Source organism: Schistocerca americana, chromosome 4, assembly GCF_021461395.2.
Source record: "Schistocerca americana isolate TAMUIC-IGC-003095 chromosome 4, iqSchAmer2.1, whole genome shotgun sequence".
Lineage (NCBI taxonomy): Eukaryota > Metazoa > Arthropoda > Insecta > Orthoptera > Acrididae > Schistocerca > Schistocerca americana.
The window spans coordinates 170,270,121-170,297,074 of NC_060122.1; the positions used below are offsets into that span (position 1 = coordinate 170,270,121).

At 43.5% G+C, this 26,954-nt stretch overlaps 1 protein-coding gene across 5 annotated transcripts in view; it reads left to right on the plus strand.

Annotated features, from left to right (window-relative positions):
* LOC124614028 (hexokinase type 2) overlaps nt 1-26,954 on the plus strand; it is a 412,702-nt gene that overhangs the window by 378,171 nt on the left and 7,577 nt on the right. For 3 of the 5 annotated variants that reach the window (XM_047142850.1, XM_047142847.1, XM_047142851.1), the window contains exons 2-5: nt 21,902-22,064; nt 22,156-22,295; nt 22,389-22,604; nt 25,186-25,285. In XM_047142850.1, coding sequence (XP_046998806.1) covers nt 21,902-22,064; nt 22,156-22,295; nt 22,389-22,604; nt 25,186-25,285 — 619 coding nt within the window. Of the gene's footprint in view, nt 1-21,025; nt 21,183-21,901; nt 22,065-22,155; nt 22,296-22,388; nt 22,605-24,821; nt 24,922-25,185; nt 25,286-26,954 lie in introns of those variants that run through there. The other 2 variants (XM_047142849.1, XM_047142848.1) reach the window with 2 other exon arrangements.

The window sequence follows — 26,954 nt, forward strand, 5'->3', positions numbered from 1 at the left end:
TAGTGCGAACATAGGTAAAAACATTTCTTTCCTTGATTCCTGGTCTGGTTTAACGACTTCGTGATATGAAGATTTGTTTTTTCGTATTGAACTTCTGCAGATGAAGAACAGATCTTAAAAAGAGTCTGTCCATTTCGAGCCACACGCGTTTTGAATACTTTTATAGGTTTTCTAAGAATTATTCCATTACTTTCAAAGGCATTGGTGTCTGGGAAGTCTCATTCGTTCAGTAACACAAATCGGTTAAATTTTTTGTTTATTTGTACAGATCGGACAACTTTACTTAGCGAAATGTATTGTATTGCGTGTGACTGCTTACGGATAGGATGAGAGAGTGGTTTTTTGAGGGGGAGAGGGAGGGGGGGGGGAAGGGAAGGGAGGGGGGCGGCAATTGGACCGCCAGGAATAATACCTACAACTAAAGGATGGATGGCCATCAACTGTGTTACATATACTCACTCTCTTTACACATTGTAGATAGATTTCTGATGATTATGGACTGCACGGAGTGTAGCATCAACCGTCCTGTTTGCGTGCCGTCTACTTGTGATCAGTTCCTTCCGCCACCTAGATTCGAACCGGCGAGCTTCGGCTGAAGTGCAACAATTTGTATATCATGTGTTCGAGAGCTCCGCTACGGAAACAAAAGACTCAGATGAAGAAAGCGGGGGTCTCATCTGTAGTACGAAGTACATTTACTTCATAACTGTCCGAAACTGTGAATATACAGCATACAATTGTAAGGCCGACTGTTGTTTGTAAAAAGTTTCCTTGTGATCCTGTAGCGATACAGGCACTGTGATAAAGTAGGATGTGTTGCAGAACGGGAACGTGTCGGGTGGGTGGGGGAGGGGGGCATGAGAGTCATTAGCAGCCCCTTCCCTGGCACATACTCCCCGCCTTCCAAAGAAAATAATCCAGTAAGATAGTTTATGGAAAGATGATCAGGTGCTGGTGGAAGTAAAGCTGGGAAAACAGGTCGTTAATCGTGCTTGGATAGCTCAGTTCGCAGAGCAATTGACCGCGAAATGGAAACGTCCTGGATTGGAGTCCCGATCCGGCACACTCTTTTAAGCTGCTAGGAAGTTTACAAATTCAAAGCGTTTATATTTTTACAAATATAAGTTTCCAACTTTTTCAGATAACTGTAGTAGAATAAATGACTTCTATAATTTACATGCTATATTTAACACTCGATACTTTCCATTTTCTTGCCCTCTCCGGACGGCCACTGTCCGTGGAGAATCTTTCAGGCAGGTAAAGGCATCAATTAACGGGCTGACCGTATCTGCTGCCAGTAACAAATACTACACGATGCGGTAGTCCACAGGAGGAACCGGGATACCACAGGATACTGGCTAGGCCGACTGACTTCCTGAAATTCGAAAATGACAGACACAGCATTCCTACACTTGCACGCTTACATAGCCGTAGTCTTCGGGCCTGTGTTCACAGTTAGAGCATTAAGTGAAATATAATCGTGAATACACACTTGGATTTTATATCCTGTAAGTTTTGTCGTTGTCGAAGTTTCGAGAGTTTGTTGTTATAGTTTTTGATTCAGTTACATGATATATGTACTCTTCAAACATTCGGATAATTGCAATTAACACTTTTTTTCCTCTGAACTCCAATTTCTTGTAAGTTACTGTAAAGATCTACGGTACAAGGTGAGTCAAAAAGAAGGAACGGATTTCAGTTGTTGAAATTCATTGCGCATGTCACTCGATAGAGGAAGGTTCACGAGTTAAAAATTGAATCGACAGCTTCAGCAACTGGATTCCTGAGCTATTGACGAGGAGCTGCCATAGGCGGGGCTAAAACTGTCTGTTATGCACCCCCACAGAAAAAAGGTCGCAAGGTTTGAGGTCTGGTGCCCTGGGAGGTCAAAAGCAGCGAACAAGATCTTGTTGTCCATCTGTTCCAATGCACCGTTGCGGGATGGTATTCTGAGAATCGCTACACCTCAAGGTGAAAGTGTTATGCATAAAAATGAAATCATTGGAATCTTCGTGCGTTGAGGAAACAACCAGTCTTGCAGCATGTGTAGGTGTTACATTCCTGTAAGTTTCCTCCGCTAAAAAAAAAAAGCCCAAAAACTTTGAGCACAAAATACACGCAGCTCTAATTCGTCATTTTAGACGACGACGCCAGGATTTTGTTATCTCCAGTTTCTTACATTATGGCGCTATGCGACAGATGAAACGTATATTCGTCCGAAAAGACGAGTTGTTCGGGAAAAAATGCTCTGCCATATCCTGGAGAACTGAAGTGTACTATGTTATGGTCGCCGGAAGGGAATTGCTGCAGTAATGTTTCATATGCCGACGTAGTTTCAGTAATCGCCACACCGTTGTTTGAGGGAGTTGAAGTTCCTGGCCAGCCCGTCTTTGGGACTTGAGAGGCCTCCCTGTGAACACATCTCGGATGCGCTCGACGTTTTCATCAGACGTGCGTGATCGGCCAGTACTCTTCCCTTTGCATATGCAACCAGCTTCCAAGAATTTTGTACGCCAGCCATATGTATCAGCTTTTAGTCTTGCTGAATTGACGGCGGAATACATGTTGCACTTGAACAATGGAGCCGGCCGCTGGTGGCCGAGCGGTTCTGGCGCTACAGTCTGGAACCGCGCGACCGCTACGTCGCAGGTTCAAATCCTGCCTCGGGCATGGATGTGTGTGTTGTACTTGGGTTAGTTAGGTTTAAGTAGCTCTAAGTTCTAGGGGACTTATGACCTCAGCAGTTGAGTCCCATAGTGCTCAGAGCCATTTGAACCATTTTTTGAACAATGGACTGACTTCGCGAAAGTACCAACACACACAATGATTTCTCTTGTGGTGTAGTCGCAATGTTGCTACAAATAACAGCGTAGCTGTGTCAAAACTTTGAGGCTTCCTCTACGTAGTGACGTGCGCAACGTGTTCCTGTCTTTCTTAGTTTGTTTAAACGGTTATCCATTCCCACTTGCAGGTTGTCTGTACAACGATTTCCAGGACAACAAAAAATTTATTGCAAATCATTATTGATGAATTAAGATTTAAAATGCTGCCATAATCTACTCAAGAGGTATAATTTCAGGTTGATAGTTTAACACTATAAGACAATTATTAAAGTTAGAAACTGTGTTTGTATTGAGGCAATGTAATTCGCAGCGCGCCAATTACCCGAAATTCATCCAGCATTCGACGATGAGAGTACATGGCAGCTTACATCAAACATATCTTCAAACCGTTTGGAAGCTTTTTCTCGCTGAAACATAAAATAATGAAACACAAAATAATGAAAGGGAAAAAAGTTTCACTTAAATGTTCGCTGTTCATGCGATAATACTTCAGGATCAGACATCAGGTTTAATTTGCAGTTTGTTTGCTTCTAAATCTATTAGACACCCATTCTACAGTGTTTCCGCATACATCACCGACCTACAAAATTATATCTCGGTACGATACATAAACAGATTATTTAAAGCAGGGAAAATTTCCAGTATGTACCTAGTATGATGTCAACAAATTATAAATTATTTTTATAATATTGCGACATTTTATATATCACCAGCTGAGAAACCCACCATTGCCCGTGTTTTCATTTGCCAATGCCATCCGCTTCGCGTCTCTACGACGCTATTTTTTGGACATCTGTGTGGCAACGCCTCTTCATAGCTCTATAGACCGCTATTCTCGCCTACAGTCGTTTGCGCTTAGCAGTTGAAAGTTGTCAAAAGCGCTGCCAGGTGCCACAGGTTTCCTTAAGCTGACTGGACTGTAACAGTGTCGTAAAGTAGTAAGGAACAAATGCATTACAACTTCATCCACGGCGCGATACTTTTTCACGCATCTCAGTGTTTAAAACGTAATCTCTCTTAAAGTATGTGTCGTACGTTGATATACGCTTAATTTCCATGTTGGAGCTCATTTTAGTTTCGTCAGTATGCACTGTACTTCTTCGATTCACCGCCATGATTTCATACGGGATACTCTACCTTTGCTGCTAGAACATGTGCCTTTACAAGCACGACACAACAAGTGGTTCATGCACGATGGAGCTCCTGCACATTTCAGTCGACGTGTTCGTACGCTTCTCAACAACAGATTCGGTGACCGGTGGATTGGTAGAGGCGGACCAATTCCATGGCCTCCACGCTCTTCTGACCTCAACCCTCTTGACTTTCATTTATGGGGCATTTGAAAGCTCTTGTCTACGTAAACCCGGTACCAAATGTAGAGACACGTCGTGTTCGTATTGTGGACGGCTGTGAAACAATACGCCATTCTCCAGGGCTGCATCAGCGCATCAGGGATTCCATGCGACGGAGGGTGGATGCATGTATCCTCGCTAACTGAGGACATTTTGAACATTTCCTGTAACAAAGTGTTTGAAGTCACGCTGGTACGTTCTGTTGCTGTGTGTTTCCATTCCATGATTAATGTGATTTGAAGACAAGTAATAAAATGAGCACTAACATGGAAATTAACCGTTTCCGGACACATGTCCACCTAACATATTTTCTTTCTTTGTGTGTGAGGAATGTTTCCTGAAAGTTTGGCCGTACCTTTTTGTAACATCCTGTATTTGTGTAGTTACATTCAGTGGCAAACGTGGATGCTGCCTGTGAAATACACTGAGGTGATGTCATGGGATAACTATACGCAAGTATACAGGTGACAGTAGCAACGCTTACACCAGGTATAAAAGGGCAGTGCAATAGCGGAGCTGTCATTTGTACTCAGGTGATTAACGTAAAAAGGTTTCCGACGTGATTGTGGCCGCACGACGAGGATTAACTGTCTTCGAACACGGTATGGTAGTTGGAGCTAGACGCATGGGACAGTCCATTTCGGATATACTTACAGAATTCAGAATTCCAAGAAAGGCAGTACAGAGTGTGTGCCGAGAATACCGAATTTCAGGCATTCTCTCGCCACGAACAAAGCAGTGGCCGACGGTCATCAGTTAACGACCGAGAGCAGAGGCGTTTGTAGAGAGTTGTCGGGGCTAACAGACAAGAAACACTGCTTGAAATAACCGCGGAAATCAGTGTTGAGCGTACGACGAACGTATTCGTTAGGACATTTGTCGTTAATGTGCTACAGCGACAGATGACCAACGCGAAACTATGCTAACAGCACTACATCGTCTGCAGTGTCTCTCTTGGGCTCGTGACCATATCGGTTTGAGCCTAGTCGGCTGGAAAACCATGGTCTGCTCAGATAAGTCCAGATATCATTTGATAATAGCTGATGTTTGGGTTCGAGAGCAGCTCAGACCCCACGAAGCCATGGGCCCAAGTTGTCAACAAGGCACTGTGCAAGCTGGGAGCGGCTGCACAATGACGTGTGCGGTGAAACTTCCTGGCAGATTAAAACTGTGTGCCGGGCCGAGACTCGAACTCGGGAGCTTTGCCTTTCGCGGGCAACTGCTCCGCCAACTGAGCTACCAAAGCACGACTCACGACCTGTCATGTCAGCGCACACTCGGCTGCAGAGTGAAAATTTCATTCTGGAAACATCCCCTAGGCTGTGGCTAAGCCATGTCTCCGCAATATCCTTTCTTTCAGGAGTGCTAGTTCTGCAAGGTTCGCAGGTGAGCTTCTGTAAAGTCTGGAAGGTAGAAGATGTACTGGCAGAATTGAAGCTGTGAGGACGGGTCGTGAGTCGTGCTTGGGTAGCTCAGTTGGTAGAGCACTTGCCCGCGAAAGGCAAGGGTCCCGAGTTCGAGTCTCGGTCCGGCACACAGTTTTAATCTGCCAGGAAGTTTCATATCAGCGCACACTCCGCTGCAGAGTGAAAATTTCATTCTGACATGTGCTGTGTTCACACGGAATGGAGTGGGTCGTCTGGGCCAACTGAACCGAACTTTGACTGGAAATGGTTACTTTAGGCTACTTGGAATCCATTTGCAGCCATTCTTGGATTTCTTGTTCCCAAACAACGATGGAATTTTTGTGTATGACAATGCAGCATGTCACCGGGCAAGAATTGTTAGCGATTGGTTTGAAGAACATGCTGGACAATTCGAGGGAATGGTTTGACCACCCAGATTGCCCAATTTGAATCCCATCGAAGCCGGCCGTTGTGGCCGAGCGGTTCTAGGTGCTTCAGTCCGGAACCGCGTGACTGCTACGGTCGCAGGTTCGAATCCTGCCTCGGGCATGGATGTGTGTGATGTTCTTTAGTTAGTTAGGTTTAAGTAGTTCTAAGTTCTAGGGGACTGATGACCTCAGATGTTGAGTCCCACAGTGCACAGAGCCATTTGAAGATGATGACTCCCGTGTGCACGCTGCCAAACAGTGGCTCCAACAGGTTGGTCCAGAATTTTACCGTACGGGTATACAGGCGCTGGTTCGAAGATGGCGTAAGGCAGTTGAGAGGGATGGAAATTATGTAGAGAAATGAAAATATAGTTCCTAAAGGATGTATCTACGCACTGTAAAACTTTCAAACAAGTAGAATAAAAGATGGATTTTAAAAAAATAGTGTGCGTTTCTTTTGGAGTGACCCTCGTAGTAAGGGATATGTCTAACAACTTTGTTGAAGTCGATCCAGTAGTTCAGGAGGAGATGTGGGACATCGCAGGCATGGATGGATGCATGCATGCATGTATGTAATCAGTCATCTGTGTCTCATTGAAGGTTGAATTTGAGGGGGGGGGGGAGCGGGTGGAAGAAGGGAGGGAAGGAGGAAGAGACCATAACTTGCTGTAAGCTCTTTCACAACTGAACCCCGGATTCGCGCCGGTTGGAACAAAAGAAAGCAGCTTGAGAGGTCTTCGACGCGTTTGTATAGCGACTCGAATCAACACGGAAATGTGCACCGGATGGGAACACATGCGTACTGCACGATACAGGAAAAAACGCACCTCGATGACATTACGGAAGAACTAGAGTTTCCGCTCAGGCATTGGCGACCGGAGAAGCCTACCAGGAATCGCAGACGGGCCGTAGCGTGACAGGAAACCTGGAGCAGTGCGAAAGAAGCGCTGCCCACGCGAGGCGAGACGTGCGCAAGTCGGCTTGCGTCGCCTGCTGGAAGCCCCTTCTGCAAACACTGCTGGCGAACGTCGCCGCCTGTGGCGTCAGCGGCGAGGCCTTGGCGCCAGCCGCGCAACCGGTGCGAACCGGACAACTGCCAGCCTCCGACCGCGGAAGAACCTGCGCGGAGTGTGCGACAGACAGACACCGTCTAGCGTGGTGCAGGCACTGCCATCTACTTCTACACACTGCAGACCACTGTGAAGGGAATGGCGGGGGTAAGCCCCACTGTACCAATTAGGTTTCTTTCCTGTCCGTCACATATCGAGCGCGGGAAGAGATCGTTTAAATGCTTCTGTGCGATCTGTATGTCCTCACGATCCTACGGGAGCGATATGTAGGGAGTTCTGTAGTCCATGCCTAGAGTCACCATTTAAAGACCGTTCTCGAAGCTTTGTAGGTAGGGTTTCTCGCGATAGTCTTCATCTATCAAAGAGTCTGCTTGTTCACTTTCTTCAGCATCTCTCCCACGCTCCCATGGATCAAATAAACCTGTGACCATTCGTTCTGCCCTTATCTGTATACGTTCAATAACCCCTATTAGTCCTATTTGGTACTTGTCCCACGCACTTGAGTAATATTCTAGGACGGGATTGTAGAGACACCAATAGACGAATGCACTAAGCAGGTTCAAAAGGCTGTAGATTAGATTAGATTAGATTAGATTAATACTAGTTCCATGGATCATGAATACGATATTTCGTAATTATGTGGAACGAGTCGAATTTTCCAATACATGACATAATTAGGTTAATTTAACAACATACTTAAGTTAATATAACAACTTTATTTTTTGTGTTTTTTTGTTTTTCTTTATTTTTTTATATTTTTGTTTTTTCTTTTTTTCTTAATTTATATCTAAAAATTCCTCTATGGAGTTTCGACCAGTTGCTCGCAGATGAAGAGGATTTCACAGGGTAGACTACATGCAAAACTACATTACATCAGTCTTAAGACGAAAACACCAGTAGCAGCTGATGACTATTTTTTGTCCATTTTGCTTATGTACGACAAAGAAGTTTAAAAAGGTACAAAGATAAATGTTTCCAGTGGTCGGTTGTGCAGGTTTAAAATTTCTTGAATCACTAAAAGTTAATTTGTTATGTCACTTTGACAAGCCGTTGGCAATAGCAGCTCTACCAGCATCATGCAGTTCTCATAACACTGTTCTCGTTCACGCCTTGTTAATTACGACACATACACAGAGGTGACAAGTCATGTAATACCTCGCAATATTATGTCGGACCTTCTTTCGCCCGCTGTAGTGCAGCAAATCGACGTGCTGCTCAACAAGTCGCTGGAAGTCGTCTGCAGAAATACTTAATCATGTTGCCTCTATAGCCGTCCGTAATTGGGAAGGTATCGTCGGCGCAGGATTTTGTGCACGAACTGACTTATCGATCATGTCTCAAAAATGTTCGATGGGATTCTTATCGGAAAATCTGGGTGGCCAAATCATTCGTTCGAACTGTCAAGAATGTTCTTCAAACCAATAACGAACACCGAGCGGTCTAAGGCGCTGCAGTCATGGACTGTGTGGCTGGTCCCGGCGGAGGTTAGAGTCCTCCCTCGGGCATGGGTGTGTGTGTTTGTCCTTAGGATAATTTAGTAGTGTGTAAGCTTAGGGACTGATGACCTTAGCAGGTAAGTCCCATAAGATTTCACATACATTTGAACAACATCGAACAATTGTGGCTCGACGACATAGTGCATTGTCATCCATAAAAATTCTATCGTTGTTTGGGAGCATTAGGACCATGAATGCCTGAAAATGGTCTCAAAGTATCCAAACATTACCATTTCCCGTCAGTGATCCATGTAAACACAGCCCACATCATTATGGAACAATCGTCAGTTTGTATAATGCCTTGTTGACAACTTGGGTCCATAGCTTCATGGGGCCTAAGCCACTCTCGAACCCTACCATCAGCTCGTACCAACTGAAATCTGGAGTCATCTGACCAGGCGACGGTTATCCACTCGTCCAGGGTCCAACCGATATGGTCACCAGCCCAGGAAACGCAATGCAGGCGATGTCGTGCTGTTAGTAAAGAAACCGCGACTGTCGTCTGCTGTCACAGCCCATAAACGCCAAATTTTGTCGCACTGTCCTAACGGATATGTTCCTCTTATGTCCCACATTGATTTCTGTGGTTATTTCGCGCAACGTGCTTCTCTGTTAGCACTGAAAACTCTAAGCAAACGCTGCAGCTCTCGGTCCTTAGGTGAAGGCTGACGGCTACTGCGTTGTCCGTGGTGAGAGGCAACACCTAAAATTTGGTATCCTCTGCACACTCTTGACACTGTGGATCTCGGAATGTTGAATTCCCTAGCGATTTCCGAAATGGACTTTTCTAAGCGTCTAGCTCCAACTACTACTCCGCCCTCAGAGTCTGTTAATTACCCTCGTGCGGCCATAAACCTTCTCACATAATCACCTGAGTACAGATTACAGCTCCGCCAAGGCACTGTCCTTTATACCTTGTGCACGCGATACTACCGCCATCTGCATGTGCGCATATTGCTATCCCATGACTTTTCTCACTTCAATGTAATAAACTGTAAGGGCGCTTGATTCCAGTTTCTTTCTCGTTAGAGGTGACAATCGCCTTTATTGCACACTCTTCTTTCTCGATTGTGTTTAACGGACAGTTTTTGGCAACCTCTGTTGGTGTCACGAAAATGTAATTCTAGAAGACGTTAGTAGACTTAAAAGGGCGATCGCGCAATGTGCTACACTGGTGAAGACATTGGACTCTTTCAGGTGGAATGGCGATCAAATTTAAGGTCAGACTTCAAAGATTGATTTCCCGTGGTTTGTAAGGAAAGTGCTAGATTCTGTCCGTTGGACAGAGTGTGACTAATTTCTTACCTAAATGCCCTAATTGAGGCTAAAACATTCTTAATTTTCCAGCTGTCGTCACGGACGCACTAATTACCCTGTTACTGACAATTCGCTATCCGTGGAAGTTGGTTACGCTTATCGAAGTAGCGGGGAATATGGCACCAGCGATATTGTAAAATAAATTGATGAGTGGTACTAGACGTGTAATGTGATGGAGGAAAAAATGCTGTTAACTACAGTGTGAAAAGAGGCTCACAAATATTAAGACTGATCTTGGTAAGATTTCAGAGTAGTGCAGAGATTAACAGCTTTCGTTAAGAAATGTAAAACTGCGCACTTCACGAGAGAGAGAGAGAGAGAGAGAGAGAGACAGAGACAGAGAGAGAGAGAGAGACAGAGAGAGAGAGACAGACAGACAGACAGACAGACAGAGAGAGAGAGAGAGAGAGAGAGAGAGAGAGAGAGAGAGAGAGAGACAGACAGAGAGAGAGACAGAGAGACAGACAGACAGAGAGAGAGAGAGAGAGAGAGAGAGAGAGAGAGAGAGAGACACAGACAGACAGACAGACAGACAGAGAGAGAGAGAGAGAGAGAGAGAGAGAGAGAGACAGACAGACAGACAGACAGACACAGACACAGAGAGACAGACAGAAAGTGGTTCCTTACGACTGCCGTATCAACGAGTCACAAATTGAGTCTGTCACCTCATACAAGTAGCTAGGTGTAATATTTCGTAGGGATATGAAAATGATCACTCTTGAATCAGTTGTAGGTAAAACAGGTGGCAGACTTTAGTTTGATGGTATTTGGGAAATGCAATCAGTCTACAAAGAAGATTGCTTACAATTCACTCATCCTACAGTATTAAAGTATGAGACTCATGCCAAATAGGGCTTCCAGGGATTACTGAACGCGTACAGAGAAAGGCAGTGCCAATGGACGACGGTGAAGGTTTGTGTGACCTGCAAGAGATTGTTAGAGGTACTGAAGTACCCTGGAAAGAAAATGCAAGCTACCCAGAGAAATTTTACAATTCTTGCGTTTTGTCCAGAGCTGTGCAGGACGTCATCAGATGTGGATTAGCGGAACGAGGAGCACCTCCTAAGAGTCAAGCGCAGCTCTGATGGAAACACTAGGAACGGAAAAGTTTTAGGGACCACAGAAGAGACGCCAGCAGCTAAGACGTCCTGTCGTCGAAAACCTTCATGGTATATCCAGATAAAGTCTACTTACAAAGTTTCAAGAGCCACTTGAAAATAAAGCATTTGAAAATATATTACAAGCCCATACGTATCTCTCGCGCAGGGATCGTGAGAGCGCGCATTTGAGTCATTCTTCCCGCGCGAGGAACGAGAAGCAGCCTGTATAACGAGTACAGAGGAGAGTACTCCCTGCCATGCACTTCAGTGACTTCCAAAGAATGGGTGTACGAGGGTCAGTCAAAAAGTAATGACTCTTGTTTTTCTTTTTGTCTGTCAAGAATTTAAAATGCAACTACGTAATTGAAAACCACACCATTAAAGATTAATTTATGACTTTTCAGTAAAATCTATGTCCATTTCCACAGTTTTGGTCCATCTTGTTAGAAAGACACGTGTTCCACTGTGCTAAATTGCACCATCTTGCTTCCGAAGCCATCGACGCACGGACCTTTTTTTACAGCCTTTGATTTTCAAAGCGAATCACGCGATGAGAGATTTTTAGTGTCCCGAACAGATGGATGTCTGTTGGTGACAGATCAGGGCTGTATGAGGCATGAGGCAAGACTTCCAATTTTTACAATATCTTCAGTGGTGTGACGACTGATGTGTGGTCTTGTACTGTCTTGCAAAGGAACATCCGCCCTAGCTTTTGTTGGGCGAACTGAAGACGTATTTTCAGCAGTTTGAGGGTTCTGACTTAATGGACAGAATTTATTGCGCATCCCTGCTCCAGAAAATGAACCATAATCACACACGGAAAGTTACTTGGGGTCACAGCAGTCGCCGCCTGCCGCGCCGCATTTCGTCAGCCAGCACTGTTTCCAGCTTCGTCACAGCGGCGAAGCCGTCGTCCAACAGTGCTAATTTCCATCCTTGCAGCACAGTATATATTTTTCAGTCTTTCGCGAATGCAGATGGGCGTTTCACCTTCTTCGTTCAAGAATACTACCACATAATGCAGGTTAATACGAACATCGATGCGACTTCAGTACTGGCGTCTCTTGACACAGAGTTACTACTACAGTGGACTGGAGAAGTAGCATTACGGAATAGCACCAAATTCAAATTTTTCACTTATAGGTTATTTAAGGAGAAAAAAAGGACGCATTGTCTTTTGACTGACCCTCGTAGTAGACAGGGGAGGGCATTACCATGAAAGCCTGGCGCCAATAGACGGAACTGTTATTGCCAGGTCATGGTTTTAATCTTCTGTACAATCGCGTCATAAGCTGAATGCGAACGAAATCGCTAAAAGAGAACCTCGGAAAAGAGTGCTCGCATACCGTTGGGTACACCTCCCATAGTGAAGCCCTTGATTGAGTGTAGCACGACTCTGGGGCCGAACCGTGTTACTGATAACGTAAAGTACTTCAACAGCTGTGTGTCATATCACTGCAGAGTTACATATTCGATGAAACCTCAGAACTGTGAAGTATCTCTGTAATGCAGAACGATTTACCAGTAACCCTTGCCATTAAAGTTGGGCGAGCGTCTCTAAAATGGTTCAAATGGTTCTAAGTACTATGGGACTTAACATCTGAGGTCATCAATCCCCTAGACTTAGAACTGCTTAAACCGAACTAACCTAAGGACATCACACACATCCATGCCCGAGGCGGGATTCCAACCTACGACCGTAGCAGCGGCGTGGCTTCGGACAGGAGTGCCTAGCGAGCGTCTCTGCAAAGTTTTCTGCAAAATGGGCAAACTTGACACACATTGCGCCATTTTGTTGGAGACGCGCCGTAGTATGAGCTGTTCTCGTGGGTTGGAGACCTTGACGTTTTACTAATCGTTCAGACGTCTTTGGTAAAGAAGCTATTATCTCTCTGAATGCCGCCAGTGTGGTGACGGAGCAATGAAAGGTGGTGCTGTCGCACACGCCTCAGCCGCGGGTTGGCGCTAGGCAGCCTGCCCCGTGTGGCCGTACGGGACCCTGCGCAGGTGCCTCACCAGCTGTGGCGAGCACGGCAAGGTGCGGCGCTGAGCGGATGATGCAACTCTGCAGCGAATGTGCTCAGACGCCGGCCCCGACCAGGTGGCTCGGTCACCACGGCCCCGCCTCTGATAAAGCGTGTGTGGCGGCGCCGCTATCACCGGCGGCATCTGACATGTCTGCCGCTCCGATATGACGCTCCTCGCATCACTAGTCGTTGAGGCTGAAGCGCTGAGCCCGACTCACGCTAGGCCTCAACGGAATGAAACGTCAGGTGACCTCATCGTCGAATTACACTACTGGCCATTAAAATTGCTACACCAAGAAGAAACGCAGATGATAAACGGGTATTCATTGGACAAATATATTATACTAGAACTGACATGTGATTACATTTTCACGCAATTTGGATGCATAGATCCTGAGAAATTAGTACCCAGAACAACCACCTCTGGCCGTAATAACAGCCTTGATACGCCTGGGCATTGAGTGAAACAGAGCTTGGATGGTGTGTACAGGTACAGCTGCCCATGCAGCTTCAACACGATACCCCAGTTCATCAAGAGTAGTGACTGGCGTATTGTTACGAGCTACTTGCTCGGCCACCATTGACCAGACGTTTTCAATTGGTGAGAGATCTGGAAATGTGCTGGCCAGGGCAGCAGTCGAACATTTTCTATATCCAAAAGGTCCGTACAGGACCTGCAACATGCGGTCGTGCATTATCCTGCTGAAATGTAGGGTTTCGCAGGGATCGAATGAAGGGTAGAGCCACGGGTCGTAACACATCTGAAATGTAACGTCCACTGTTCAGAGTGGCATCAATGCGAACAAGAGGTGACCTAGACGTGTAACCAATGGCACCCCATACCATCACGTCGGGTGATACACCAGTATGGCGAAGACAAATACAAGCTTCCAATGTGCGTTCACCGCCATGTCGCCAAACACGGATGCGACCATAATGATGCTGTAAACAGAACCCGGATTCATCCGAAAAAATGACGTTTTGCCTTTCGTGCACCCAGGTTCGTCGTTGAGTACACCATCACAGGCGTCATGTCTGTGATGCATCGTCAAGGGTAGCCGCAGCCATGGTCTCAGAGCTGACAGTCCATGCTGCTGCAAACGTCGTCCAACTGTTCGTGCAGATGGCTGTTGTCTTGCGAACGTCCCCATCTGTTGACTCAGGGATCGAGACGTCGCTGCACGATCCGTTACAGCCATGCGGATAAGATGCCTGTCATCTCGACTGATAGTGATAAGAGGCCGTTGGGATCCAGCACGGCGTTCCGTATTACCCTCCTGAACCCACCGACTCCATATTCTGCTAACAGTCATTAGATCTCGACGAACGTGAGCAGCAATGTCGCGATACGATAAACCGCAATCGCGATAGGCTACAATCCGACCTTTATCAAAGTCGGAAACGTGATGGTACGCATTTCTCCTCCTTCACGAGGCATCACAACAACGTTTCACCAGACAACGCCGGTCAACTGCTGTTTGTGTATGAGAAATCGATTGGAAACTTTCTTCATGTCAGCACGTTGTAGGTGTCACCACCGGCGCCAACCTTGTGTGAATGCTCTGAAAAGCTAAGCACTTGCATATCACAGCATCTTCTTCCTGTCGGTTAAATTTCGCGTCTGTAGCACGTCATCTTCTTGGTGTAGCAATTTTAATGGACAGTAGTGTATGTTGGGTTCGCCCTAGACAGTGCGTCAGCTCGACGTCACTTCACTTAGCCCAGTACCGAACGGCTGAAGGCAGGTTTGACAACCATCTGAGGTACAAAAAGTCGGTATCTAGTGAAAAATTTCCCATTTGCTTTTGTCTTGGGTTCTTCTTCAATCGCAGCATTTCCTACTCACGCTGGCGAAACGTTAGAAAAATCGTCAAACATCGGTGAAGAACCCAGAGACGGAAGGAAACAGGCAATTTGTCAACAAGTGGACACTAAAGCCTTGACAACTTTGCACCGCACAATTGCCACATTTTTCCTAGTATTCTAAAAGTATATTTTACTCTTCAAGGAAAATTTGTTATAACACTTGCGTAGTATAAATTTTGTGTCAAGCTGTATACTGATTTTGTGCATGCAATATTTTTCCCTTATTGATCGCATTTGTACTCGTGTTTGAACCCGCCCGGTTAACCGCACGTGTTGACGCCTTCGCTTTCGCAACAGGGAGGTATGGCGGCCTCGCATCGAATCCGCCCGGCGAATTAACGACGAGAGGGTCGGTGTGCCGGCAAGCTTGGATGTGGTATTTAGGCTGTTTCTCACATCGCGTTGGGTGAATGCCGCGCTGGTACCCATGTCCCTCTCAGATATACGCTACTCCAAATTTAGAACACTTGTTTACTCTGTTCTACTACTGTCCTGTGGGGTGAATAGAAGACTTTGGTCTCCTTCAAAATATCACTCGGCAGCAGCATTTGCATGTAACAACCAAGGTGGTTCAGGCAAAAACAGCATGCTCTCCATATTTCAGCTTGTGTTCTAATAAAGTCATTTTGTGTTGTAGAAAAGGTTAAAATACTGTTGTTTCAGTATTAAAGTGGAACTACCGCATGAAGCTAGTTACATACCTACTTATGTACTGAAGAACCAAAGAAACTGGTACACCTGCCTAATAGCATGTAAGGGCCCCCGCAAGCCCGCAGAAATGCCGCAACACAACGTGGCATGAACTCGACTAATGTCTAAAGTTGTGCTGGAAGGAATTGACACCATGAATCATGCAGAGCTGTCCACAAATCCGTAAGAGCACGAGGGGGTGGAGATCTCTTCTGAACAGCATGTTGCAAGGCATCCCAGATATGCTCAATAATATTCATGTCTGGGGAATTTGGTGGCCAGCGGAAGTGTTTAAACTCTGAAGAGTGTTCCTGGAGCCACTATGTAGCAACTCTGTACGTGTGAGGTGTCGCATTGTCCTGCTAGAATTGCCCAAGTCCATCGGAATGCACAATGGACACGAATGGACGCAGGTGATCAAACAGGATACTTCGGTCGTGTCACCTGTCAGTCGTATCTAGACAAATCAGAGGCCCCGTATCACTCAAACTACACACGCCCCACCCCACTACAAAGCCCCCACCAGCTTCAACAATCTCCTGCTGACATTCAGGGTCCACGGATTCATGAAGTTGTCTCCGTACCCGAACAAGTCCGTCTGCTCGATACAATTTGAAACGAGACTCGTCCGACCAGGCAATGTGTTTCCAGTCATAAACAGTCCAGTGTCGGTGTTGATAGGCCCAGGCGAGGCGTAAAGCTTTGTGTCGTGCAGACATCAAGGATACACGAGTGGGCCTTCTGTTCCGAAAGCCCATACAGATGATGTTTCGTTGAATGATTGGTATCTGACGCTTTTTGATAGCCCAGCATTGCAATTTGCGGAAAGGGGTGAACTTCTGTCACGTCGAACGATTCTCTTCAGTCGTCTTTGGTCCCGTTCTTGCAAGATATTTTTCCAGCCGGAACGATGTCGGAGATTTGGTGCTTTACCGGATTCCTGATATTCACGGTACGCTCGTGAAATGGTCGTACAGGAAAATCCCCACTTCATCGCTACCTCGGAGATACTGTGTCCCATCGCTCGTGCGCCGACAATAACAGCACGTTCAAACTCATGTAAATCTTGATAACCTGCCGTCGTAGCAGCAGAAACAGATCTAACAGCTGCACCAAACACTTGTCGTATACAGACGTTGCCGACCGCAGCGCCGTATTCTGTCTGTTCACGTATCTCTGCATTTGAATACGCATGCCTATACTAGTTTCTTTGGCGCTCCAGTGTAGAAAGAGCAGTTGCCAGACAGATCGGAAGAATTGTAAAGAAATTTTATCATGTAAGCAGGTTGCAAAACCCTCGTGCAACCTGTTTGTTCATTAGTGCTCGTCTGCCTGGAACTCGCAAATGTGGGATTCAGAGGCGATGCAAAGAAGAGCGCCGCTAGAGCGTTAGGGAGAAGCGCATAAGGCTCCAGTTGCAGGCGGTACAGGTGAGACAATCTGCATCGTGCAGAAGTTTACTGTACCGAGAACGTACCTACGTAGAAGAGTCAGGTAGTACAGTACTTCACCCTACATAAATTTCGCGCAGTATCCACCACGGGAAAATCTGAACAATTAGAGCTCATACGGAAGTTTACAGATAGTCGTCTTTCCCACAAAGCTAATTCGCGAGTGGGACAAGAAAACAAAGGGGTGGTGGGTGGTATCTCATGGTACCGATAGTACCCTCCGCCACACCCTGTAAGATGGCTTGCGGATTATGGGTGTACAGCTAGAATGTCTAACGCATTTTACGCCCGTTGTGGGCTGTAGTATGATGAGGCGTGCGGATCAAATTCGAACACCAGATTTCTTTTGGAATCTTGTCAAACCTAACACACCGGAGACGGTACTCCCAGAAACTTTACATATACATGAAATGTATATGTAAAGGTTTAGCCAAAGCAATTTAAGGCGACCACTCGCATAAGGCGGGAAATCCGCGTTAAAGGTCTAGGTCCGACACCAATTTTCACTGTCTTCGTTCCCTTAGACAGCTGATAGTTATTCGTACTCGCAACTGCGAATACATCTCACATATTTCATTGCGGCTGTAGTCGTCGCAGAGCGAACGTGAGTGCATGTCCGAAGGAGTATCGGCCTTCTTACCACAGACACCGCCGTGTCGTATCTTCACCTGTTCATCGGAGTTAATGACTGATCCTTTTGATAACACATACACGAAAAAGACACCACACTACCCCGAAAGACTGTCGTCATGACTTTGCCAGAGCAGGTAGCAGCCTTGAATTTCTTCTTCTTTGGTGACTGCGGATGCTTCTCCAGTGACTGCCAATTTGTTTTCGGCTCGAGGTGATGCACCGAGGTTTCGTAACCTGTAACGCTGCGTGAGAGATCTTTCCATTGGACTCACTGTTCCAGCATTTCAGATAAGACGCCTTTTATTTGAAAGTTATGGTCCGTTATGGGGATTCATGGAATCCATCTTGAGCACACCTTTGAGTATGCAAGTGTCTAATGCCCACCGACAGCTGTAGAGAAAGTGGTCGATTTGTGGTCTTTCGGTCTGTATGAGTAGTAGCATCCGCGAAATTCATCTTGTCCGGAGCAGTAGCAGCGACGTCCCGAAAATGTCCCATCATGGAGCTTATTCTTCACTTCGTGACGCTTTAAGTCTCTTTATACACAGTCGTTTATGGAAGTTCTCAAAGACTTCTTTTTCCACAACCAGAATCCAGTTACAGCATATTGCTCGTAACGAGTACCTCGTGTAGACGCCATTTTGATGGTACACTATAGCTCGGAATTTTTCCAAACTTCGAATACACGCGAAAGAAACAAGAGATTTGAATTATCTGGACCAAATGTACAGGGGCAAGCGATATTCTGCTACATCTAAATACATTGCCCGCGAGGTACTATACAGTGCATGACGGACGCTACTTCGTACCAATATAAAAGTTTTCCTGCCCTATTCCATTCTCTTGTGGAACGAGGGAAAATATCTGTACGTATATTCCTCAATACGCTCACAAATATTTCTAAGTTATTCCCATCGTCCCTACACACGACGACGTATGTGATGAAGCAGCAGAACTGTCACATAGCCATCCTCGAATATTGACTTTCAAATTTGCCTAAAAGGGTAACCCTTTGCCTTGCTTTTAGGTATTGCAATTTTAAGTTTGCTGAGCAGCTCCTTCGCTTACTCGTATGGACAGAACAGATGTGCTCTGGTCCTAACTCTGGAGCGTTAGTCTCGAACTGATTGCCTTCAATGCGATTACTTTGTAGACGCGCTGTGCATTTGCCATAATACTTTCATTCTCCCCCCTCCCTACTCTTTCTCGTGTCCGCCCCATTTCGTATCAATTCTTGACGTTACTCAATATCTGTGTATCATGGGACGAGCTCCAAACGTTACTCACTGCTCTTCTAATCTGATACTGTTGGCTTTTTTCTCTTTGCTATGAACGTTGTCTTCCATTTGTCCTCATTTAAAGAGAGTTGTTTTTCATTACATCTAATGGAAATACAGACGCAGCGTACATGTACGTTTGATAGCAGGGTTCAGACACTTCAACAACCGTCATGTGATCGCGTTTTTTGGTGGTCCGTTCGTAACTCGCAACTATGTGGTATTAAACGCCTACACCCTGTTAATTCCAAAAAGTCTCGGCCTGCGTTGCAAGGGCGACCTTGTTGTTCTCCGTGCACGGTAACTGTTGTCTTCGTTGAACTTAGACGCCTACAGACCTATTTTGCTGCAGTGGTATGAAAGACCTACTGGTCCACACATGCTGTATTCTACGTATGTCAATGAGTCTCTCTCCCTTGCTAATTGAGAAAAGTAACTATACATTTCCCTCCCTCGATGCAAGCTTCCTTTATAACAGCATATCACTAGTTTCTAGTTATGAGTCACTGGCACAATGAAACGATTCTCCTTACAATCTACAGTAAAGATATCTCTCACCTGCATTTCGAAGTAGATTTTAACGCATGGCGTTATGTTTTGTTTTCTATTTTCCGTCCCCCCTCTTCCTCCTTTCCATTCCGTATGTTCACGGAATGGGGAGACAGTTCCTACCAAGATATGATCGTAAGACTTCTTCACGTTCAACCTTAAAAATTCGAACGAAAGATTTGACTGATAGAGAGAACAAAATCTTCGAAACAAGTAAGGAGCAGAGCGTTCTCTATAAACGGCGATGATGTTAATCTCAGAAAACTGTGTGTCAGATATAAACGGGGAAAAGTACTGCGATAAGCACCAATCTTATCATGTCCTCTGATTTATTTGCAAGAGACCTTTGGGTGGTACCGCTGGTAAGTCACACACACACACACACACACACACACACACACACACACACACACACACACACACACACACGAGAGAGAGAGAGAGAGAGAGAGAGAGAGAGAGAGAGAGAGAGAGAGAGCGCGCAAAGTGGATTTAACGTCTTGTCTGGGAACAATTCGAACCATGGAGTAGTTGGGAGCAGCACATGTGCACCCAAACCTGAAAGGTGCAGCAAAACTTTAGTCAGTCTCCCATGGGAATGTAAGGTTTTACAGAAACCACATGCGCTGTTCCAGTTCTTTGAGCAGAACCAATCTGTGATGGAAATTTCATATCTCAGAAACTGAGGTGAAAAATGCCACAAAAATTTCGACTCGACGTTATGAAAAACCTACAGAACATTCCTTGCATTGTTAGACGACTTCTTGGATGTCGTTGAAAATACGTTTGGTAAAGCGAGTTCAGTTTTATGAAAGGTAAGCTTCTGCATACGTTCTATCACTGAATATGTACATTTCTGAACGTAGTATACTCGCTCAACAACTTGGAGTATTTTGCATTGAAAGAAATTTAATGGTGAACTTCAACATTATTTTCAGTTTTCAGAGACTATACTGACACATCCGAACTAAGGCGTGATTATGTTGCATTCAGTTTCTGACAAGTATCAAACCATTAAAAATCAGCTAGTTACAAAATGCCTTCAATTTGACCTCTAAGTGCACGCGAATGGCGTGATGTTCGGCACTCCAGTTCAGTGAAGTAAAACAAAGTTTGTTATTTTAAAATCCGTCGTTTTCCAAAACTAGTACGGTACTTCTTGTTAAAGGTTGTATTCCAGACTAACGTTAGTCTGGAAGTAGATTCTTTCGTGACCTGTAAACCTTCGCAGCACTTACACTTATTGTGAGTGCTTCTTCTTCCGATTACATCTCCGGCGCACAGAAACAAACGGAGCTCCTCGTTTTCAGCAACCTGTGAGACAGTCGAACGCTAACTGAGTGATTAAAGCTTGCGGCCACAGTAGCTGGAATTTCCCCCGTTGCACAACGCGCGTCGTTCAGGTTGTCTTGCAGGCTAGTATGCCTGGTTACGTCAAAGGCGGGCTGGCGAATAGGAAGGCGGGACAGCACGACGACCAATCAGGAGGCGCAGACCAAGGGGTGTGTGGAGGGCTTGGCTCCGTATAGAGCTGGCAGCCAGAGCCGCTCGTAGATATCATTCATTTGTGAGGCAGTGCTGTGTGACAGTGTATTCGTGGCGCGTAGTTTATTCCGTTTATACTACTGAATCTGCGTATTCTTCGCCATGGGTATGAGGAGCAATACCAGTAATAAGGTGAGCGTGCCTATAGAGTGTTTTATTGATTTTAGGACATGCTTTCGTGAAGCGATATAGCGCTGGTGTATGTGAAGATCGTTTTTTATCGTTTCTGAGTGGCTTTGACTGACGTGTAAAGAACGCTAAAGTAACAGTTTTAAAGACTGGTGTAAGATACACAGGCATTTGCTTCAATTGTTTTATTGTTTGTATATCGCAATTTAAACTATCTAAACGTTAAGTCGAATTCTTGTTTGCACCGCGGTCTTATACAGAAGGTAGGAAAAACGGCGAAGAAACTTTCAAATATATCGAGACCATTCAAGATAAATTGATTACTTCAACATTTCTGATCTTCGAATAGTTTAAGCTCTGCTTATGTTCCGTAGCCCCAGTTAAGACACTTGCCGCTGTCGAAATGCAGGCGTGTGCTTTCGAATTGTGCGCTTTGAGTTTTGCAATGATGATACGACTAAGTGAACTGCTCTAAACTGTGAAAATACGAAGTCAACTGGGATAAGAAAGAACTAACGAGAATATTTGCATCAGCGTTTCTGCAAAGTCATAGAAAAGCCACTGTTGTTAAGTCGAAGTTGAGTAATTGGTGTGTTGCACACAGTTCATGTGGCAGCGTTGTTTTATCTCATAACTTTTTGTTGACCTCGGTCAGCACACACTTTGTTTGCAGGCGTAACTGTACCGCTAATCTGATTTTGCATGTGTCCTTTTATTTGCAGATTCGTGAACAATGCAAAGAGCTGATGCTGTCAGATCACCAAATCCACCAGATCATGGACAGACTACTGGAAGATATAAAGTTGGGGCTAGGAAAGGAGACCCACGCGAAGGCCATTGTGAAGTGTTTCGTGACATACGTTCAGGACTTGCCCAATGGGAAAGGTAAGCTTGATCTCTCTCTTTCTCCCCCTCTAACATGGAGATTATTTAATTTTTTGCTGTTGCTTTAATATGTCAATGTTTTGTTTATTAGAACAAGGGAAGTTCTTGGCACTTGATCTGGGAGGTACAAACTTCAGAGTGCTTATTATAGAACTAGAGGGAGAAAAGTTTCACATGGATTCTAAAATATACGCCATTCCTCAGAGTATTATGCTTGGAACAGGTGTACAGGTATGTTGTTACACTATAATGTATTATTGTGTTCAGTATCTCCCTCTTTCCTGCTGAAATCAATCAGTCCATCAAACTGCCCTTATTTTTCAGCTGTTTGACCACATTGCTGAATGTTTGGCAAACTTCATAAAAGAGCATCAGATGGCCCATTTAAGATTACCGCTGGGATTCACCTTCAGTTTTCCACTCACTCAGAAGGGTTTGACAAAGGGATACCTAGAAAGGTGGACCAAAGGGTTCAACTGCAGTGGTTGTGTTGGTGAAGATGTGGTTCAGTTGTTGAAAGATGCTCTAGCAAGGAGAAATGTAAGTGTATTATTGATTAAAAAAAAAAAACAAAAAAAAAACAAAAAAAAACAACTCTACTTAGAGCATAATGGTATTGCAATCACATCAGATATGTTGATCAACTTGGAAAACAAAGGGTACCAGTAAATATTCCACTTAACTTTTAGGTAAACATTAACACTATGAAACAAATCTATAATGCACTGTTGAAAATGATTTTCTGCCAGTGGAGCATGTAAGTCATCTCGTGCAACTGGGCCCCTGTTGCTAACCGTAGAAAATGTCATTTCAGTGGTGTTTTCTCTTGTGAATCAAAGTGAAGCCATGCAAGGCAGTTCGGTCTTAGTATGAAATATGTTATTTTTAATTCTGAATAGCCGGTACAAATAGTTTACGCATATCTGAATTAGTGTGATGAGATAACCTACTATCAAGTCTATGGAACAGCTGTATTTGAATATCTTAATTCAGTCACTGTGAAGTTATTAATTCAATGTTAGTTTCCTTCACACTGAAGACAATAGCCAATAAATGTTTTTGGCTGACTGGGGGATTTCAAAGTATGATTGATGCAGTCTTGTCTTTAAATTGCCTTTTGTTCAAAAACTTGCTTGGGACATGACAGTTTTAAAATCTTATTTTATTTTTTGATACGAACAGAGGTGGTCAACCCGAGTTGGGAGTATTCTCAAAACCAAAGTTATTTCTTTGAAACAATGTGTAAAGTATAGACAGATATGAAATTTTCTCAAAGCCCAAGAGCTGTTGATTATGCTTACTGGCATAGTGGTTAAGACACTGGACTCACATTCAAAAGAAGACAAAATCCTCATCCACATTTAGGGGTTTCTTCAGCTCAATACATCAGCAAGGATGAATGATGAAATGGATTCATTGCTGAGGAAGTTTGTCATTTTCCTTCCCGATTCTCATTACATCATTATTGACAAGAAGTTAAACCAAAATTGTACATAAACACACTGAGCTATGGTCAGCATGAAGGGAATCTTTTTCCATCTTACTTCAACAACAACATCTAAATAGCTTTGCCAGATGAAAAGAGCTGCTTCATCTCTCTTTCTACAGAGAAATTGTGTGGTCAGCTCTAAACTGGTAAAGTAGCAAATTGGGAGCTGTCCAATATAAAAATCACTTTGCAAACTTTTCTAGTACCGATTACTGTGATAATGTTGGGTTACTAACACATGCACTGTTACATAATTGATAAGTTATAAATTGCATTATATATTTTTATACCGAGTGCTTATTGTGATTTGACACCAAAACAAAACACAGCTCACTACACAACTCACGATGGAAGGTCCTCTCCGTAGAAAGTTGTACAGCTCTTCAACATATCTGCTAGCAGTAATAGTAATAATGGTAAGAATAAAATATGAATCTTCACGAAAAATAACTTCATTATTTGTATCGTAAACCTCAAAATAATAACTGCATCTATTTGAGTAGATATAAACATAATGAAAAAGAAAAGGATAAATGGCTACTCACCGTAAAGAACAGACATGATGAAACACACACACACACACACACACACACACACGCGCGCCATGTCCATTATCCTGGACCATACTCTGGTCTGAGGGCATTCGAGTGTGTGGGTGGGTGTGTGTGTGGGTGGGTGGGTGTGTGCACGCATGCACGCAATTCAATGTGTCACCTGCACAGTGAGTAGCTATATATCCTTTTCTTTTTATTGTTGACATTCGAGCCTGGAGTTTATATTGTTGGAGTAAATATATATAAGGTGTTAAAAAAAATGTTGAATATTTTGAGGGGTGATAGTATCCATCAATACAAGAAAAAATTTCAATAAATATGGCCTCTGGTATGTATACCTTAAGAGCTCTATGAAACACATCTCTTCTGTTGAAAAAGTGCTCATAGCTCTTAAGGTATCCATTTTAGAGCCCATGTTTACTGAGTACTACCATCTCTCAAAATGTTACTCTTTCAACGCCCTGTAGAACTGAAACTTTACGTGGGGTACATGCGTGTAAAATATTTTGTAAAGTAGATGTATATTGACTCCCTGCTTGATGTAAATTCCACAGAATTTGATCTAGTTTTAACTTACTTGTAATACAGTTACCCATATATAGTTCAGATTTTAATTTACCTGATTCATGAATAGAATCACCAGTACACTCAATGTTTTCAGTGTCTTGCAAAATTGAGAGTTGTTTAAAGTACAAAAATATTGCGTGCTTTCAGGATATCAATGTATATTGTGCTGCTGTTATAAATGATGCCATTGGAACACTAATGTCTTGTGCCATCATATCTCCCAATACTCGAATAGGTCTCATTATCGGTAAGTTGAGTTTATTATTGAAGATGGCATTCAGGGTTATTTACCAGCAAGTACTTCATTAACATTTCTGTTGATAGCGTTAAGCTCAAAAAATTTTTAAATTAATTTCACAATCTTTGTGAATATTTTTTATTGTTAATGAAGTACTTGCTTTAAAAGAATGTATAAATTTTTTGACAGGTGTTCCTGTGGGCAGCTACTGTTGTTGCAGTTTTAAAATTATTAATCTCTTTTGTAGCTAATCAACTTTATATATCATTTTAGGATGTGCAGATTGATGTTTGTGGTATACTCAACGACACAACGGGAACGTTAATGTCATGTGCATGGAAAAACCACAACTGCAGGATAGGGCTCATCGTTGGTATGTTCAGATTCTTATCAGTGTGCCACATGCTTGGCAATGCTTCACTTGAGCTTCAGAACTACTTCCCTGTTTTGAAACTTTGATTGATGCTGGTGATGGAACTGATGCATGTTCTGTAGTTGCTTGTTTGTATAATTTCATCCAGTAAACCCTTCTCCTTTCTTTTCTTCAAGAAATAATTGTATTTCTCTTCAAGGCATAATTTTTTACAATGCAAGTATAAGCTTTAGTTTTTATGCCTCTTCAGTGTGTGCTTCTGCAACATTTATCTCCCCTTTCCCATCTGCACTACACCTCCATAAGAAAACTTTTGCAGATTACTACAGATACTGCATTATCAATATCAAATATTGTTTTTATTTATTTATTTTTTGTTATCTTTTAAAGAAAATACATGTTGCCATTGCTATCACTACCACATTAAAACATATGTAGGTGTTACAAAAATAAGCAGTTGTAGATACCTTCTATTCTGTTGACAAATCATACCATTACCACCTTAGTTGTACAAGAAAACAATACTTCGGAGGTGAATTGGGCACCACCTATATGTGAGTAGACAGCAATAAACAGCAGAGAACCTAAACTCTGCTGTTTATTTGTACTTCAGAATGCTCCAGTGGACTGTCATCAACTTGTGATGTATGGTCCACCAGGGTAACAAAGTAAAAATATTGCTGCAGAAACATGCAGAGGCCATTTGTGAAGCAGACAGATCATCAAAACAATATCTTGCACTTTGTAATTAATTTTTTTTTTTCAAATCTCTTTTCCAGATCAATTCTTAAAAATAGTTAATCATTTTTTATACTTGAATTCCCCACCACTTCTTGCAAACACACACACACACACACACACACACACACACACAGTGACTCAAGAGTTCTCTGTTAGTTCTAAACTTAATTGCTTCACAATTCACAACAGTCACTCCATTTTGCAATCAGTGTCAGTGGAAATTCGTTGCACTATTGTTGAGGTTGTGAGCACCAACTGATGTTACTGCCCCCATGTGTATACGTAGCACACTTATGCCTGCTTGTTTTGAAACAGTAATTTTTCTGTTTTTCTAATATTCATACTTGATATTTTATTAGCTTTTTCTGATGTGCTACTGACTATGGTAGAATGTGCAGCTTTTGTACAAAATTTTCTCTGTGCTAATGAGACTGTATTTTAGTGACATGCATCTTGTATTGGTTTTGTGTGTGCTTTGAGTGTTCTTAATGTACATGAAAATTATTAAATGTGTTTTAAAGTTTGTATCTACAGTAGTTTTATAGAATTTTATTTTTCTGTATAAAAAAAGAGATTTGATATTTGCTATTGATCAATGTGTCTTTGATATGTTTTACATAAAAAATAATCAAATTTTGTTAAATTGACGAAAATGCATCTGAATGAATAAATGGTTCCTTGCTCTAATGTGCAATAATGGATTGCCATAAAGCAAGTTAAGTAATTAAAGGGACACATCTGTAATGGGAGTGAAACAAGTGCAGGTCAGCATATTTTTCATGGTAACTGCTAATTTGACACTTTGGTCATCTTCATTATGTTCCGAGGAAAAATAACTTAGTGTTGCAAAAGTAAATTGTACCATTACACTGAGAATATAGCGGACTGAGGAAATGTTAGCAAGTCAATATGTAATTCGTAACTCCAT